This window comes from Gobio gobio (assembly GCF_949357685.1).
Source record: "Gobio gobio genome assembly, chromosome: 20".
NCBI classification, from domain to species: Eukaryota; Metazoa; Chordata; class Actinopteri; order Cypriniformes; family Gobionidae; genus Gobio; species Gobio gobio.
Window position 1 is genome coordinate 17,697,351 of NC_137113.1, and position 19,093 is coordinate 17,716,443.

Sequence of the window (19,093 nt, forward strand, 5' to 3'; positions counted from 1 at the left end):
GTGCGCAAAAAATATATATTTCAGAGATAATAGTGTCTCGCCAATTGAATAGTGAGTACAAAAACTTGGCAATAGTGGAATTAGTGTTTCTTGTACTTCTTTTACTTTCTATTTGTTCAAGTACATAACAAAATATGTTTAAATCACCGCCTTCCTTGTGACATCACTTCTAAGGATTCTCACCTTTGGTGACTTCCTCATACATTTTAACCACATTTTGTGTACTCACAGACAGGGAGCATCAATCTCAGGTACAGAAACGATTATTTCAGTCATATAATAATATTAGTTTTGTATTAAAACGGCATTACTTGCGTAATTTTGATTGCTGCATAATAGGTAAAGCTTAGAAATTGTGCTGTCTGATTACATAATGTATGGCAGCATCAATGGTGGCAAGTTAAATCATAAGTCACCGTTTAGTATTTATTAATATAACACCTGAATAAAATTTTTGAAACAAAACTATATTTACTTGAGGAATAGTTTTCTGTCTTTGTGTGTCTACATGTGTGTATTTGTTTCCTTGTTTGTGCTGCTTATGATATCTATTGCTTGGCTCCATTTACACTGTCACTAACAGACTACTATGTTTTTGAGGATTGCTAATATCTTTAAATCCATCGATCGATACTGTCACACCTCCTATTGTAGTCTCAGACCATGTGGCCCAGTCCTGACAGTGTTGTTTTAAAAACAAATTTGAATTTCAAACATTTGGCACCTGAAATCATTCATCATTGAATATGCTAGCTTGTTCTGTTCCCAGATTACACGCACAGCATTCCATTACTCGCCCAAACTGTAAAATGGCAGGTATGTTATTTTAAAGGTCTGTGATCTACATTATTGTAAGTAACATGTGGCTTAGTTTTAATTCTTTGTCCCAGCAGATAAAAACTATGCATTTTACATACATGGTGCAGAGGAGCAAATGTGTTCTGGATATCTTTACAAATCTCCCCCAGAGAATCAGTTCAAGTCCCAGGTTTGTCTGTAAGAGCAGAACAGGTTTTTCAGGACATTAAAAGTGCGTCTCTCACTTTGCTAATTTCTCTCATGCTGTATTTTTTTTTCTCCAGAAATCATGGAAACGGAGGTTTTTTGTTCTTCTAAAGTACAGTAACAACATGCGCCAGCTTAAGTACTACAAAAATGAAGAGTTGAGCAAACCACTGGGAGATGTTGACTTGTCTAAGTATGTTCAATAATTGTACTCTCCTGCAGTGATCCACCTCATCAGATCATTAAACGCCCAAAAACCTTCCTCTTATCTATTTAACATCAAAGTTTGTCTTGACAAAATCCCTTTGCACAATAACTATTGTACAGTGTGGCTACAGAAGAGAACATCTGTTTTTCTGTCTGTCCTTTAGGGTCACATTCATGTTCTTGAGCCCCGAGATGCATAATATGTGGAGCTGGATTCATAACAATTTCAGATGTTCTTCTTCATCCGTTATGTTTATTAGAGTACCAGATAGAGACTACTTCCTTATTGGAGAAAACAGGTTTGTCCTGAATGTGTTTGCTTTGTTCAATGGCAGTGATTTATTATTGTTCTTTCTGTCGTAAATTGAGTGGAAATATACATATAGTCTAGAGATGCAGAAATGTACTTTTGTCATTTCTATTGTTTTAAAAACTCATAGGCCCCCATCATACACCCTGCGCAAGTGTCTTTTGCTAGTTTCAGCCCGATGCAGTTATCATATTATGCCCAAGCCATCACGGCCATCTGTTCGCCCATGGGCTTGCTGGTCTGAAAACGTTGTGTGTTCAGGCACATTGTTGGCGCATTGCTATTTTTAGGCAACTGAAATTGAGTATTTTGTGTGTTATTTGAAGGGCGCATTAGTAATATGTGCATATAGCCCGGTGCACAACGCACGTGCACTCTGCTTATTACACACACTGGGATGCGCAGAAGCACACAAACATTGTTAAATATTAAAAATAAAAGGATTCCTCTCCGGAGAAGCGTTCAGTCTTTCCACTTGCAAATTCACTCATAAATAGCGAATGCGCCTTGGTGCAAGCACACCTGGCTTTTAAAGGGAATGGGAGATAACACTCTGATTGGTTTATTGCACGTTACGCCCAAAACACACCCATGACTCATTAAGAGATTAGGTACAACCCTTCTGAGCCATGCGCCTGGTGCGCCACCCGTTTTTTCCGTCGTCAAATTAGCAAAAGTGCACCTGCGCTTCAGGCCATGCGCTCAGATCGTTAAAATAGGGCCCATAATATGATTAGACTATTTTTAAATAGTCTCTGAAAGATGCAATATAACATATTTGTGCAGCTGGGAGATGGAAAAATGGTTCACTGCTTTATATGACATCTTAAATAATCGTCCACACAGACTTTTGGATCCCAAGGTAATGTTTTTACTTTTCTGACTTGAAAATGTACGCATTTCATACATAATTGTGCATGGTGTGCAAAAGATTTTCTTTTAGCTGAATAATCTGAATTAAACATCTGTTGCACAGACATTTGGGTTGACGAGACAAATCAAAGAACTTCCACAATCAGAAAACAATGAGGTATGTTGACACATGGAAGGGGCTGTCTGCTAAAAATAGGTCTGGTTAAACTGGTATTTCAGGTTGTATGATCCTTAAATGATAATAATAAGTCTTTAATACTTTAATGCAAAGTTTCCCAACTATTTGTGAGAATAACTGTTTTAACACCTGAGGAGAGTGACACAATTTAGTCTCAATAAATGTGAATCAAAATTAGCATAAAAGGTCACCATAATCGGCTCTCATTTTTGCAACCATACTGATTATATTAAAAAAGCCGGGGGGGAGGGGGAATCAGGTTTGCTATTTTTAGAAACATTGCTCGTTGTAATGGTATACTCCCTTTGCTTTGAGAGTTCACTCAACTTATTCTGATTACTAATGGACTTAATTTGTTGCTGTTCAATAATCTAATAAGATAAGGCAATAATTTCATTATCACCTATATTCTGTTAATTACAGGAAGTTGAGTGGGGTCATACAAAACGTGTTACACACGAGCTGCCATCACCCATGACCCACGAGCCCATCTATGCTTCTCCTACAAAATTCAAAAGGAATCAGGTAGATGCATGCAAACAACACAAGAGGAAATACAAACTTATACTCACAAATATACTAATAGTTTCACTCTTTTTTGCTCGAGACAGAATTGAGGACAGAAACAAACCGCAAAGATAACCACACAGATGAATTGTCAGAATGAGTACAGAAAAGTACTTCTTTGCCTGTTGTTAACGGATTTCTAATTGTCTTAAAGGAACATGCCAACTTTTTTGTGACTTTAGCTTATTCACCGTATCCCCCAGAGTTAGGTAAGTCCATACATACTCTGTGCGTGCCATAACTCTGTCTGACGCACCCACCGCTAGCCTAGCTTAGCACAAAGACCGGAGGTAACTGGCTCCATCTAGCCTACTGCTACATTGTGTACTAAGGCCGACGGATAACGAAAAGTTGCGATTTTCTAGACCGATATGGCTAGGAACTATACTCTCATTCCTGCATAGTAATCAAGGAACTTTGTGCCGTACCATGGGTGCAGCGGCGCAATGATATTACGCAGCGCCTGAAAATAGTCCCCAGCACGCTCTCTGTGCAAGCAGGTTGTCACGTTGGTTATGTTGACGGAAGTTAGCCTATTTTCAGGCGCTGCGTAATATCATTGTGCCTGCTGCAATGTTGCCTTTATTTTGTCACATATTGAGCAGTAGGCTAGCTGGAGCCGTTTACCTCCAGTCTTTGTGCTAAGCTAGGCTAGCGGTGGGTGCGTCAGACAGAGTTATGGCACACACAGAGTATGTATGGACTTATCTAACTCTGGGGGATACTGTGAATAAGCTTAAGTCCCAAAAGTCATGTTCAATTTAAGTTGTTGTTTTATTTTTTAAAGTTCAAGTAATATGTTGAATTCATTTCCATATAGATGAAAGGTTGAACAGGATTCTTAATGCTAAATCATATTTTGTTTCACTGACTTTCACTTTGAAAGAATAATGTTTATACAATAGCTTTGCATTGAGAACCTCAATTGAAATTGATAATGAGATGAACTGCACAAGTTCACCAAAAGTCAATAATTTTAGAACAAGGCAGCTTATTTTTTTAAAAGACCATGTATAGGCTATACTGTATAAATATGAAGGCTATTAAACATAGCCTATATTTAAATATTACGTTTCAAAACAAATGTGTGTTCTTATATTCACCTTGATGTAAAATGTAAAGAAAATACAATGTAAATGTATTATCCATTTTAACATTTGATAAAAACTATATTGTGTTTGTCAATGTCAACATTTTGCCTTTTAGTAAAAGATTAATTTTGTTTCATTTAATTTTCTTTCATATCCTGAAATTACCATTTTTATATCACTCTACAAATTCAGTGTATTGATAAAACCTTTGCTTACTGTGTGTGTTCAAATTTTTCCTCAAAATCAATGTATCTGTATATGTGGCTGCAACTTATGGAAGCTTGTTTCTGACATGGAATAAAACATTTTAAAAGATAATTCTCTCACATTTGTGATTTTACATCTCGCAATTCTGACTTTTTTCTCAGAATTGCAAGATATAAACTCGCAATTGTGAGTTATAAAGTCCTAATTGTAAGATATAAACTTGCGATTTATAAAGGCAAACTTTGTATCTCACAATTCTAAATTTTTAACACGCAATTGCAATTTCATATCATGCAATTCTGACTTTATAACTCACAATTGCGATTTCGATTTTATAACTCGCAATTGCAAGTTTGTCACGTGAGAAAAAAATTAAGAATTGCAAGAGAAAATGTCAGAATTGTGAGATAAAAAGTCACAATTACCTTTTTTATTTTTTATTCTGTGGCAGAAACAAGCTTCCATTGCAACGTGATCTCATATTTGTATGTATTTTTACGTAAAGTGTGGTTCTACCATACCACATTTACTTGATGAAATTTCCAGATGATAAAACTTACATTTTCTCTTTATAGTCCTAGCTATGCTGTGACTGACAATAGAATCAAAAAATACACCAAAAACTAAACTTAAATTCACAAAAGCAATCAATTTTATTTGTGCGCTGTAATCCAAATCTTTAGAATCCATCATACGATTGTGAGGAACAGACCCAAATTCAAGACTTTATTTCACCGATCCATCTTCATCTCCATTGTCAGCAATGACTGTAAATGTCAAATTTACAACACGTTTTACGGTAGCGATATCAAATGCTCATGGCCCTGTCTCAAATGGCACACAGTCTTGTGAACTTATAATGGCTGGTGCAGGGCCAATGGCTCTCTTGACATGCAGTGTTTCGGGTGATGTGTGTTTGAGTGAGAAGTGCGTGCCTTTCACAGAGCAGATTGGGATTTTTAGCAATTCATAACTGTAATAAACAATTTGGACAGTTTACACATTGTAAATTTGGATTTTTAGTGATTAATAACTTAAATTCTGCTCTGTACCCAACACAAAACTATTATATACCGGCCGAGAGGACTGAAACACAACATCATTTGGACTACTTTTGGTACTGCTGTTGACATTTTTGCAATAAATAAATTGGGGTTTTTTTTGGTAACACTTTACAATAAGGTTTCATTAGTTACCATTAACTAACAATAAACAATATGTTAATTTCAACATGAACTAATACACTGTTAAAATCAAATGTTGCATTTGTTAACGTTAGTTAATGCACTGTGAACTAACATGAACAAACAATGAATAGCTGGATTTATATGAACTAATATTGACAATGATGAATAAATGATGTAACAAATGTATTGCTCGCTGTTGTTAGTTAATACATTAACTAATGTTAACAAATGAGACCTTATTGTGTTACCGTTTTTTTCTTTATTAACTGTATAATACTTTTAAAGGAATGGTTATATGGATTTAGAGGTAGGAGTTATGCCTGTGTGGCTCTTTAATAAATGTACATAAGCTATATAGCTCTAGAAGTTTAGACTTTTTTAATGTTACATTTAAAAGAGGAATTACATCCTAATGTTATTGTATGATATTCACAGTATACACAATAAGTGAATATTAATGAATGCAAGCAAATACTGAATTTAACCCAAGAAAAAAAGTTTTAAATATTGCTTAAAAAAACAAGTAAACCAATGAAGTGTGGCTCATGTTATCTAACTGCAATTAGAGTCTTACTATTTAGTATCTTACGATAAACATTAACTATAACACACTTCATAAAAAAGACAGGCGTTACTTCCACATTCCTCAATTCCTATGGACATCTATGGGAGTTTCGCAACTCTGTACGTCCATATTGTACGTTTCAGCATCATTGATCTGTATTAACAATGAGACCAGGCTGGCAAAAGAAATTGCATGCATTTTTATGCCAGGAACAAGCTACAATGAAAAACATTCTCACCTACACATACACACCCCTTATGTACACTAATCAATGACACAATTCAGTTCAATCTTTAAATTCTCCTAGTCCTAATATTGAAAAAATCTAGATTTTTCTTTATTTTGTTTTAGCTTTCATTAAAATTATTAACTAGCATTATTGCACATAGGCCTAATGCATATTAGATAATTTGTTAATGTTCATTCAGTTTCTTTGTTATATATTGTTTTTACATAGAGTCCCACATTTATTTAACCCTAAAAATGTAATCAAATGCCATCATCAATCACCCCCAACCCCCTCACCATCCAAAAGTATGTTACACCAGGGAAAATGGTGGAGGAAAGACAATTATCATTATTTACTGAAATCCACTGATCAAGAATTCCCCCTAAAAACCCCAGCAGCATGCAGAGAAAGAAGGAATGGTTTTGGGCATGGCAACTTATTAATTGACCTCATGCATTCCTAAAGGGAACCAGGAGCTTCTAGCCACATAAATTATAATCTGATAAATGGAAAAGTGCCAGGTTTCAGTGTACCGTACATTATTTGTACTCATTTCCAGTCACAGCTGGATGTACTTCGGAAGCGACATTTATTTTTGTAGTTTAAAGTTTCCCACAATACAACAAAACCATTATGAATACCTAGTTTGTCTGGTAATTTCCACAAACTAAAAAATCCAAAGGGAGGGACCTTAAACCAAAGCTTACGTACAACAAGAAACTCCTCCTGTTACCGGCATAACTCTCTGGAAGAAACAAAAAGCCTTGAGCTTCCTTCTAATCTGCCATCATAACACCAGGTTGTGAGAGCTAAATAACTTTTCAGAGGACACTATTTTTACAGAGACAAAAGGTAAGACAATAATATTATAGAATATGGCTACTGATATAATGACTCTGCAGAGTCTGCAATGCTTGCAAAGAAATAACGCTGATACTATTCATAACATGACATTTTGGTTAATTTCCTTTGCATTTTAATTAGTCTTCACTGAATATTAGTTTTGTTTTACAAAATCATAAATGTTGTTTACATGTGATTGTATTGGATGTCAGTGCTTACAGTAAATTTATTTCACATCTATTTTAGAAACAACATGAGCAAGTCCAATAGAAATAAAAGTAAGTCTAAAAATGGGATTATCAAGAAAGAAATGTAATCAATTAAATTCAATTGTATCTATGTTTAATTTGAATCCGTTTAATTATGTTTTTTCAGCAGCAACTGCAAAGTTTTACAAAGAACCAGCAATGGTGGAGGATGTGTACACTGGATACCTTCACAAGTCCCCTGCTCAATCTGCCTTATTAAAAAGCTCTGTATGTCTCATATTGCATTTCTGTTATATATGCAGTCTGTCAAAGACAGTTCCTGTTTGCTAAACTTAGCAGTTTTACCTGTTATATCTGGCACAGAAATCATGGAAACGGCGTTTCTTTGTGCTCTCCAAGACGGGCGAAGACGCCTACCACCTGACATATTATACCAACAGGGAAAAGAGAGACAAACCTGTGGGAAAGATAGACCTTTCTAAGTAAGGAAAATACAGTCACACTCAAAAATAAACAGTATTTTCACACTATAATGAGAAAGTCTTTCTGTTTTAAAGGGTCAGCTTGATGTTTACTGACCTAGAGAAACATCCGATGTGGGACTGGATTCAGAAACACTTCAACTGTCCTCCAGCCTCTGTGCTGTTCTTGAGGGTGGAAGACGACACACAAAAACACAACAGAGATTATTTTCTCATTGGAGAAAACAGGTTTGCAACCATCATTTTGACCATATCTCTCATTGCTGTCATGCCATAGTTCCATGACAATCAGCATGATACAGGCCAAAAAATTTGGTTCTGAAGATATACATATTTAAAATTCTTACAAAATAAGTCAACAAAGCATTACTGGCATGACTGTTTGCATATAGAACATTGCATTCTAAATTTGCACAAAAAACTTCTGAAGTAAGTTATCTACTGTAAATATAATTCTACAATTTGCGTCGTTTAAAATTGAAGTTTTCATCTAAAACAAACTGATGACTTTTTCCAAAACAGTAGTGGTAAATGTTTTCTGGTGTTTTCAGTGATGTTGTGAATGGCTGGCACAATGCCTTGAAGACCCATAAACCAAATAAACTGCCACATACACAAGACAGCCTTGAGGTAAACATTAAAATATTTCTCTCTTCTCGCTCTATCTTTACACACATGTATGTATATATAAACTACCAGTCATATTATTATTATTATTATTATTATTATTATTATTATTATTATTATTATTATTATAACTTCATGCATTAATCTTTTTGTTGTTTTGATTAAACTCATGTTGGCATGATTTATTTATTTTCGAGCATTTATGCATAAGTGTTTTGATCAGTTTTGATACATCCTAAGAAACAAAAAAATCAAAAAGAGAGGTTGTGCATGCTCACATACTTGACCTTTTCCCACAGGACAACAGATTTAGATCAATATCTGCACCTGAAAAGTCTTCGGAACCAAAGGCTGAAGATCAGTCTGAGGAAAGATGGTCAACACCTGCATTAATGTCATCTCCTCCATCAACCCCCAACAACGAATATGACTATCCTCGCAAGTACAGCGAAACTTCAATACCAGTAGAGCTCAAGGTTTTACACATTTACATATGTTCCATGTTCCTTTAACATAAATGCTTTTAAACTTTCATATGACAAAAACTCTAACTTCTATTTGACAGATTTCAGTTAAAGAATATAAAGACGAGAAGGATGGGAAACAGGGAGAATCTCAAGAGGACAGCAGTGAATACATGCGCATGGCATCAGTGTAGGTGTTCGAGAAGACTTGTCCCTTAACTGGCCTAGTGAAAAGTGTAATGTACTCTGTTGATAAAATGCAATTTTTGGAGAAACATTTAATTGAATTGCTTTTCTGTGGTCTTTCCTGATTAGGCAAATGGCGCTAGAAGATGTCCAACAGGAGGTTAACACTGCATGCGTACAGACAAAGTAATTTTGAAGTCTTCAATTCACCTCATGACATTGCGCAATTGTGTTAGTTGAGCAAGATACAGTAAACTAAGTGCGTGTTGCCATCTGACACATTGTAATGCATTTCACGAAGTTCATTCCACTGAGCCTTAGATGCTACACATAGGTGTGATTCTTGTTTATTTAAAGACTACAAAACAACTGCTGAACAGGTCTAGTCATAGATGAATGCTAAGATTATAGCAAACACTTACTGTGTATAGCAAGGTTTTAGCATCTTGATACCTGAGAGATGCAATCATCTCTGACTAGAATGATTAAGCGAGCATCGTTCTGAGGTACATAAAGTTAAACATATTATTATTTTGCCTTTTTCAGTACTTCCATTAATGGCCACGAGTCCTCTGTGTGCAATGGTGCAGTCAATCAGGATAATTACGATGAATATAAACGGTACATTTTGACTTTAATGCAGTTTTACTGACATAATGGCAGCTTGGAGCTGTGTTTTTCTGCTGAATAAATCTGAATGATGTCGTTTTTGTTTCACTTTCTTACTTTTTTCCTTAGATTGAGTACAGAAAGGAGACATTCTCAGTCTCGTCGCTGTAGCTTCAATGGGAACCCTGCCTCTGCTAAGCTGGACAAGGCACCTTTAAACAAGAGGTGATTTTTATCATTTCAATTCATCCCTCCCCCTTTGTTCAACACTAGAAATACAATTAGAGTATTGTGCATACAAGAACACAGTCCCACTTTATATTAAGTGTCTTTAACTACTATGTACTTACACCAAAAATATTATAATTGTTATGTACAGTGTACTTGCTGTGTTGCAAAACACTTTTACTGCTATTGAGGTGGGATACGAGTAAGGTTAGGGACAGGTTTGGTGGTATGGGTAGGTTAAGGGTGGGTTAAGGTGTAAGAGAAGGGTCAAAAGTCTAATTACATAAATTACAATGTAAAACATATATGTGCACAAAAAGTGCATTGTATCAAATGATTCATTTAAATGTTAGTATACCGTAGTGTATTAAGACACTTAATATAAAGTGGGACCAAGGATTCAATTTCTCAATTTCCTGTGCCATTTGTGTTTCAGCTATATTTAGCACTAAGGTTATGAAAAATGTTGCATCTGTTTGAAAATAGTCAATGCATATTTCTATTCTGTAGTGAAACGCACACACATTTTGAGAAGGAGATCTGCATTAGTCAAAACAGTCTGGAAAACAGTCTTATCTTGACACAGGAAGAAGGCAAACCATGGTACCACTCTCATTATACAGTTATATCATAATAGAGAAACATTAACATGAGTACAAATGAACAACTTACATTGGACTATGTTTCTCATTGTTCTTTGTCTCTCATCCTTTTCTTCTCCAGTGTGTCTGAGTGTCGGCATATTCAGGACTCACGTCTGTTCCATAAGGGGGATCAGATCCTGGCCTTCAATGGCCTGCTGATAGACACAGTAGAAGAGATACACACATACATAAGACGACTAAGCAAGGACGAGGTAAGATGATGATTCCATCCAATTTTTTCCATCACTACATTCAGAGAGCTATAAATAATGTTACTGAAATTATCTGCAGGTAAAACTCACTATTCGGCGGATTCCAGGATCCCAGCCTCTCCACTCTGAACCCTGCACATCACAATGAGGACATGAAACATGTAAATGATCTCATTACCATTGAGTTAATAGAGAGTACTACAGGTTTAGAATACTAAATATTGAGTACTACAGGTCTGTGGGACAGTAAAGCTCATCCATGAGAGTCTAATCATACAGGTGGAAAACAAGGTGTTAATAAGCAACAGAAGTGGAAATTATGTTAGCTAAAGTACCTTGTCCTCTTGCATGTACATTAATCGTGTAAATATGCAAAATATTTCACTGACATGAAAGAAATTTTACATTAAGACTGTATAAATATGTACATGAAACTGCATGAGTGGTAGTTGGTATTGTTCATGTATGTTTATGTGAAGAACAAGAATCAAGTATTACTTTATAACAAGTATGAACTGAAAGTTTGTTTAAAATGCACAGTTCTAAACTGTTCATGTATTTCAACCTCTTTTAAGCTGCACTTTTTCCCCCTAAAGGGACATGGGGGTGGGAAAAAAATCTGAGATGGGAGAATGAGTCGTCAATGCTTTTGACTCCCCCAAAATGTTTGCGTTCCCCCAAAAACCTGAGAGTTCCCCCACAAAAACTTTTGCATTCCTCTGAGAAACTGTGTTTGCTCAAAAAACTTTTGTGTTATCTGGGAACGCAAAACATTAACGCAAAGCACTGACAATAATTTTTCCTCCCATCTAATTTTTTTCTTCTTCACCATGTCCCTTTAGTGGCTCTGTACTTTTTATAATTCTAACAGTATGAGATACTTTATATACTGTGTATATACAACTTTACTGTCATTGTGTATTTCATTTTGAAATGCATGTTATTAATGATATATTGCTCCAAATCATTCTATATTGATTTAAATGTTTCAGTCATTTTAGATGGATTACTGAAGATGTAGACTACTTAATATATATCTGTACAAAAGCATGCATTTGCACATTGTTACACTGTGAAGTGTTATTAAACTTTAATAAATCTTAACACATAACTCTTAACATTGTGTGTTTCACTTAAAACTATCGATTTAATGAATATAGCTCAGGGAGTTACATAATCAAATGTGGATTTGAATGATTAGTTTGATATTAAACAAGAGTGTAAAGACCGTAAAGAGTTTATTGTGCATTTCAAAGTAAAATACAGATTGCTGCACTTTTCAAGAAATTATCAACTGAATTTATTTTTATGCATGAACGCACACAGCAACTAGCATCTGAAGCACTCGTTTATGGAAAGCGCTCTTCACAAGAATCTCTTTACATTCATACTACATGATTTAAATCTAAAAAGCAGAAATAATTAAATATTCAAGACTGGCCTATAGAACAACCAATATGGGTTCCATATATTGTTTGTCCCTAAAAATCAAACATGGCTCATGAGTAAATAATCTGATATTATAAAATAATGTAAAGTGGATCCTGTTGAAAATGATAATCTTTCATTTATAGTGTAACATATCGGTACATTAGTGTGATGTACCACATTAAGTACTGATACATCTCAACTATTCATGCATGACTGATGGTTTCCACAACCAAATTCTTATTACAAACTCATGATGAACAGATGAACATCAGATGTTGTTGTTTGATACTCTGAGGAAGACTTTTTTTTTTTTTTTGACCAAAGCGTATAACCGAAACCCCATCACTGCCAAGAACAAAGACCTGTAGCTCCCTTGTAAACTTCCATCATGAATACCCGCTGGCTCTGAGTAAACCAGTTATTCCACATTCTGTTAAAAGCACACCTGCATTTTGAAGCGCTGAAGGTGACGACTTATTTTTATCTACATAATCAGATCTTCTCTCACAATTAGCATTGTGCATCATACTTATACTGTAGGTGTGATTTCTGGAGCCATTTAATGCTTTTCTAATTTTATAGTATCTATAAATCTATAAAATAGTATCTATACAATTATAATCAGTATTATGAATATTTTGTAAGACTGTAAAGATAATGGTTTGGTACTATTAAAATATATCCCAACTAAGCATATTTAAGTATTATCTGGTGGTTTTGACAACCAAATGTACACTCATGTTAAGATGTTGTTGCTTGTGACTGGCAGAGGGAGATTTTACCAGAAATTGTGAATTCTCATCAGGCCCAGGGACAAAAGACATCCAGATCTGCATTACTATCATGGTCACGCAACAGAGGACACCAACAAAAGGTGAAATGCATGTAGGCGGAAAATAACAATGGTGTCTGTGTGGTGTGGAGGAAGACGAAGGCTGCGTCCGAAACCTGGAAAATGCTGCCTTCGGAGGATACATTTTAAGGTAGGAAGGCATCAAGGCAAGTCCGAATCTAATGTTAGCTTCTCTTCCGGTCTCCTGAGATACCTTCATCTGATCGATTTTTGAAGGCAGCATAAATCTATCCTTCGCTACCTTTGATATTCCATAATTCTGTGACAGTTGAGCTGGAAAAAAAAGATGGCGTCCGAGAATTGCGTTTGCTGGTCAGTTTGTGTGTAAATGTACGTTTTTGACCAACTTCTTCCACTTCTGATGTCATTTCTAGCAAGAAATTACTAATGTAGTAATTCAATATTTGTTTAGTTCTCACCAAAGCTCTCTCTATTTTGCTGTAGATCATTAAACGGTTACACTGCCTAAGAAGTTTGTCCGAAATTAGTTTCGTGAGGTGCCTTCATGCACAAACGCTGCCTCACAAGTCATTGTCGGATAAGGCAGCGAGGCAACAAGTCAGCTGCCTAGGTTTTCGGACGCAGTCATATAGAAACAGTGAGAACGAAGGAGCAGTTTGAGATTTGTTTTTATTTTTGAGATACAGCGCAGTTTTTTGGGGAGAAATGGAGAAGGATGAAGTAAAAAGAAAGGTGCTATATCGGGAGAGACTACATACCGCCGAACAGCGTTATTTAGAGAAACTGCTTGACATCAACAACATCGACCCGTACGACCTGCCAGCTACACAATGACGCTACCACCTCTCACACACCCTGACATCGCCAGTTACCTGGTTTATAGTAACAAGCATTAGAACTGTAAAATTCAAACAAATCTTAAGCTGCTCTCTCTGTCTCACTATCGAAATAACCATGGCAACGGATAGTGTATCCTCCCAATATGGCGGCGCCTTCCCGATATGCAACACGGGGTGAACATCGTTACGTCACCTTCTCTATAGTTAGTGGTGCTTGCTGAAAGCAAGGTATCACTATTGTTCTTCTCCATACTTATTATTATTCTTCTGGACAAAAGTTTGCCGCGCTACTCCTCCCGCTCCGTTTGTCATAGACCCATGAATGAGGCGTCAAATCGTGCAGCTTATTCGGGAATGGTGTGCTATATCTCTTCTAAGCGATCATGTACGATGTTCGTCTGAGGGGCGAAAAATCCCATAGACTTAACATTGCGGCGAACTTTGACGAGTCATAACTCTGAGAAAGGATTTCATAGATTTCGTAGAAACAAATTTCCCCATTGACTTACTATGGGGAGGGACGTCCCATTAAACGCATGTGTTTTTTCTAATATGGGAACTTGCATAAGGATTTTGTATTGACCATAACTCTGGATCACAGTGTCATAGAGACAAGGGTATGTGTTATAATGGGGAACGTGGTAAATCATGCTAGAACGAGGTAAATAACATAATGCTAGCAAAATATTAATTGTGTTAGCATAATGCTAATTGTCTTAGCATAATGTTAGCAAAATGCTAATCATGTTAACAAAATGCTAGCAACATGTTAACAATATGCTAGCAACATGCTAATTGTGTTAGCATCTTGCTAAAAAAAATTGCCAGCAGTGTAGGGTAGCAGGCGAGTGGTGAGTTTTGCCACTGCAAGCACCACTCACATTTTCTTCGGGAAATGTACATTCTAGTTGTATGTATAGTTGTGTATAGTATGTATACTTATTACAGGGCTCTGTGGAATACTCGATTCTGATTGGCCAATCGCGCATTCCAGCAGTATGTTACTCCCAGATAACAACCGCTAAAGTGAATAACACAACGCTCACACGGGTACTATGAGTTATCTTGACCGGTACTACTTATTATGTGCTTAACGTTTGACTCTGCTCTCGACTGCCTGGCGCCATCTTGTGACTGAAAAACACTTATGCGGTCGGCTGGAACTTTACTTTATAAAGTTTTAAATATGGATATTTTTCTTACACAAGCGCATCAATTTGCTTCAGAAGGCTTTTATTAACCCTCCAGAGTGGTGCATGTTATTTGACGGACAGCTGCATTTTTTATGGACGTCAAAAACAAAACTACAACCAGGGCCGCGAGAAGTGGGGGTGCTGGTTTCAAATCCCCTGGTTTAAAAGGATTCCAAATGCAATGCAAATTTTTGTTCATGTACATATATACATTTTTTGAATTTAGTAATTTATTTGTAATAAACATTTTAAGTGGCCCATTAAAAAGTATTATTTATATGTTGAATTATGTTTTTAAAACATACATGAGGTCATATTATAATTTGTTACATTTATATAGCGCTTTTCTAGGCACTCAAAGCGCTTTACATAGAAGGGGGGAATCTCCTCACCCACCACCAATGTGCAGCATCCACCTAGATGATGCAACGGCAGCCATATTGCACCAGAACGCTCACCACACACCAGCTGATTGGTGGAGAGGAGACAGAGTGATGAAGCCAATTGTATATGGGGATGATTGGACAGAGGCCAATGGGCAAATTTGGCCAGGATGCCGGGGTTACACCCCTACTCTTTATCGAAGGACATCCTGGGATTTTTAATGACCACAGAGAGTCAGGACCTTGGTTAAACGCCTCATCTGAAGGACGGTGCTTGTTAAAGTTTAGTGTCCCCAATCACAATATACTGGGGTGTTAGGACCCACACAGACCACAGGGTGAGCACCCCCTGCTGGCCTCACTAACACCTCTACCAGCAGCAACCTAGTTTTCCCAGTTGGTCTCCCATCCAGGTACTGACCAGGCTCAGCCCTGCTTAGCTTCAGTGGGAAACCAGTCTCAGTCTACAGGGTGATATGGCTGCTGGTTAATATTGTGACCATTGCGGTGTGTGCATAGAAAGAGCGGTAATATTTCCTCCAGTGGAGAGCGCCTTTCTGAAAATTCTGTTCATTTCTAAAGCTCATTCCGCTTAGCACCGCACGTTCAACCCAGAATGCCCTTTGTGACTTGCTGGATAAAATATAGGTCTATCTGAAATAAATAGTTAGGGCTGCCCCTGACTAAAGTTTTTTTTCTTTTTTCTAGTAGTTGTTCATTTAAGCCGTTGTTCACACGGCCCACCGCCTCCATGTCATTGTCTGTTATAGGCTATTATTTGCTTATTATTTATTAAATCTGGGCAATTTGGTTGATAAAACATTGATTAAAATTAAGATACAATTTAAACAAAACGAAATTCACTTTAAAGAAAGGCTTTCAACAAAACTTAATGAAGTGTTCAAAATCATTTCTGACCCCCATGTCTTCTGACATATTATGCATCTTATGTCTCCTGTTCACTTTTCAATGTAAATGAAATTAAAAAATAACATAATATTTAAACTGAAACTAAATGCATGTTTTAATGGCTACAAGTATAGTAGGCTACAGTACAGAGAAATATCATGTCGGAGCGGGATTTGAGCGCATGTCATTTTACCGGTGAGCAGTTCATGAATGAAGCTCCGCTTTGCTCACATGCTCTGGTAAGGTAGGCAGGTTTTTTGCGTTAATTTTTATTTCCTGTCGCTGTGCAGGCTCTTTTATTGTATATGACTGTGTAAACCATTTATTTAAAGGTTTAATGTAGGCCACAGTCCATTGCATTACGATTGCAAGAAGAATCAACATTGTGAAAAATGTGATGTGCAGTCAAATGTCCCGGTGTGTATGTTGTTCAAACGAGTGTTCTCATCAATATATTTGTTGTGCTTTCGTGTTTTATAGACTCGATATTGTTTCTTATAAAAATGAGGTGCAAACAAAAACACAGCACCCCCAACCCTAAACATCTTTTAAATAAAACTCAGATTTTATTTGTCTGAAAGAAGAATGACATGTACACCTAGGATGACTTAAGTGTGATTAAATCATGGGCTAATTTTCATTTTTGGATGAAATATCCCTTTCAGCATTAATTTCAGCATTAATGGTAAAAACAAATCTTTCCAGCAATAGATAAAGGCTTAAAGCAGTTTGGAACAGTTTTTCTTCGTGGAAGCTTTACGTAAGAGCTAATAAAATATTTAAACTCAAGACAATATTTTGTGTCTAATTTACTTGAGAAAAGTAGCCGTGTAATAAGCGGGATAATGTATATCCAGTCGGTTGTTATCGCAAGATAAACCCCTTCAAGGTGACGCCTGACTTGACGGCAGTTTATTCTGCAATAACATCCGACAGAATGTACATTATCCCTTACATAACAAACACACAGCCACATAACCTCTTGGATGAACCAAGGTAAACCAAAATAGGAATGTAGTTAGAAACCAATTAATAATGGGTTTGAGACTGAAAAGTGACTGAACAGGATGCATACAGTCCAAAGAAACTATTCCTATGTAAGAACACAAAGAACAAAATGCTCTCTTTGCTAAGATGGGCAGAGGGTATCTATGAAATGTTTCATAATGTATGATGGACACAGAGAAATGAACTTAAATGAAACAATGTTAACAATTGTGCTTTTGTTTTTCCAAATAAAGATACGTCACTAGAATGCAGTAAAATTACACTTACAATGTCTGGAATCCAGTGAGGTTAACTAGAAAAAAGAACACAGAATATCACTTTATACAGGACATTAGTTACTTATTGCATGCATATATAAATGTACAATTTAGAGAAAATGTATTATTACCATTTATTCATTTATTCGAGGTTTCTTAGATCTTGCCTTGATATGTTTCTGTATATGGGTCTGCAGAAACCTTATCCATCTCAGAAGATGACAGGTTGCTTTCTCATTGGAGAAAGCAGGTTTGTCAGGGACTCTTTGGCTCACATCCAATACACTTTACTGGAAGGCAAAATATATAAAAAAAATAGATCATACAATTTTTACACAAGGTGTAATAATCAAATTGCATGCAAGTTACAGTTTTGCAATTAGATTTATTTTTACTGCCGATGCATTTAGGGGAAGAGCTGCGATACAGAGTAAGATGGGCTATTCTATCTAGTTCATGTTATAATTACCCCTCTTGAAGATGCTTTCCTAGCGAAGCAGTTTTTCATTCCTAATAATATACCAATTCTGTTTTTTTCTGTAATTAGGAGGATAGTTTGATGCCTTTCTCAAAGCTCAAATCAATGGGCTGAAAAATCCTTCTCAATATAGCATCACATTTCCTTCCTGCATGATATAAAGACCACTTAGTGAACCTATTGTCTATCCATAGAAATAAACTGTGGTTAGCAAAATACACAAGTCTTGAAGAATATGTGGATATTACTAATGCTAATGTATTTTCTACATTCATTTTACATTTAGTTGCAGTCATTAGGCTTCCTCTAAAACAGAGTTTACTTCTAGAGGAAACTACATTTTGGTCAATGGGTTCATTTATAAACATTAATTCTAACGATCAGCTGAACATTAGACAGTGACAACTAGTAATCATGTAAATCATATTACACCACAAATGTTTGAGGCTATTTTTTTTTTAATAAATGAATATTTGTATTCAGCAAGGAAGTATGAAATTGATCAAAAGTATCAATAAAGATGTTTAATTGCTACAAAAAAAGTTCTATTCACTCTCCATTCATCAAAGAATCCTGGAAAAAATTCATGTTTCCACACAAATATTAAGCAGCAAATCAGCATATTAGAATGTAACACTGAAGACTAAAGTAATGGTTGAAGAAAATTTAGCTTTGCCATCACAGGAATACATTACAATTTAAAATATATTAAAATAGAGGAGAGTTATTTTAAACGGTAATAATATTTCACAATATTACCATTTTTACTTTCCAAATAAATGTAGCCTTGGTAAGCATAAGAGACGATCCTTCTGACCTCATTTTTTTAAACTTTTGGTAGTGTATGTATTTCTGGAG

General features: G+C 36.0%; 2 protein-coding genes across 4 annotated transcripts; both read left to right on the forward strand.

Moving 5' to 3' along the window:
* Positions 1–213: 213 nt before the first annotated feature.
* plekhs1.4 (pleckstrin homology domain containing S1, tandem duplicate 4) lies at positions 214–4,370 on the forward strand. 3 transcript variants are annotated; one of them, XR_013815390.1, is made up of 10 exons: positions 215–251; positions 770–816; positions 894–988; positions 1,083–1,198; positions 1,377–1,511; positions 2,309–2,384; positions 2,499–2,552; positions 2,997–3,098; positions 3,185–3,401; positions 3,760–4,370. XR_013815390.1 is itself a non-coding variant. In XM_079801588.1 (9 exons), exons 2-9 carry the CDS (start codon positions 810–812, stop codon positions 3,188–3,190), a joined length of 591 nt encoding a protein of 196 aa, XP_079657714.1. In that variant the 5' UTR covers positions 214–251; positions 770–809; the 3' UTR covers positions 3,191–4,369. The 3 variants fall into 3 exon arrangements, 1 of the variants encoding a protein (XP_079657714.1); XR_013815391.1 differs by having other exon boundaries at positions 3,185–3,538; positions 3,684–4,365; XM_079801588.1 differs by having other exon boundaries at positions 214–251; positions 3,185–4,369.
* A 2,815-nt stretch (positions 4,371–7,185) lies between these two features.
* LOC307116971 (pleckstrin homology domain-containing family S member 1-like) lies at positions 7,186–12,039 on the forward strand. The gene is made up of 14 exons (XM_079801590.1): positions 7,186–7,271; positions 7,509–7,540; positions 7,638–7,738; positions 7,835–7,953; positions 8,029–8,181; positions 8,505–8,583; positions 8,880–9,056; positions 9,146–9,234; positions 9,360–9,416; positions 9,777–9,851; positions 9,969–10,064; positions 10,578–10,670; positions 10,791–10,923; positions 11,003–12,039. The coding sequence occupies exons 2-14, from the start codon at positions 7,516–7,518 to the stop codon at positions 11,069–11,071; spliced, it is 1,266 nt and encodes a 421-aa protein (XP_079657716.1). The 5' UTR covers positions 7,186–7,271; positions 7,509–7,515; the 3' UTR covers positions 11,072–12,039.
* The last annotated feature ends 7,054 nt before the right edge of the window (positions 12,040–19,093 follow it).

Bases quoted from the DNA above. Each gene is read 5' to 3' on its own strand.
- plekhs1.4 (XM_079801588.1), top strand. The intron at 1,199-1,376 runs GTATGTTCAATA...TCTGTCCTTTAG, and splicing joins GGAGATGTTGACTTGTCTAA to GGTCACATTCATGTTCTTGA. The intron at 2,385-2,498 runs GTAATGTTTTTA...TCTGTTGCACAG, and splicing joins ACAGACTTTTGGATCCCAAG to ACATTTGGGTTGACGAGACA.
- LOC307116971 (XM_079801590.1), top strand. From the start codon at position 7,516: ATGAGCAAGTCCAATAGAAATAAAA. The intron at 7,739-7,834 runs GTATGTCTCATA...TATCTGGCACAG, and splicing joins CTGCCTTATTAAAAAGCTCT to AAATCATGGAAACGGCGTTT. The intron at 8,182-8,504 runs GTTTGCAACCAT...TGGTGTTTTCAG, and splicing joins TTTCTCATTGGAGAAAACAG to TGATGTTGTGAATGGCTGGC.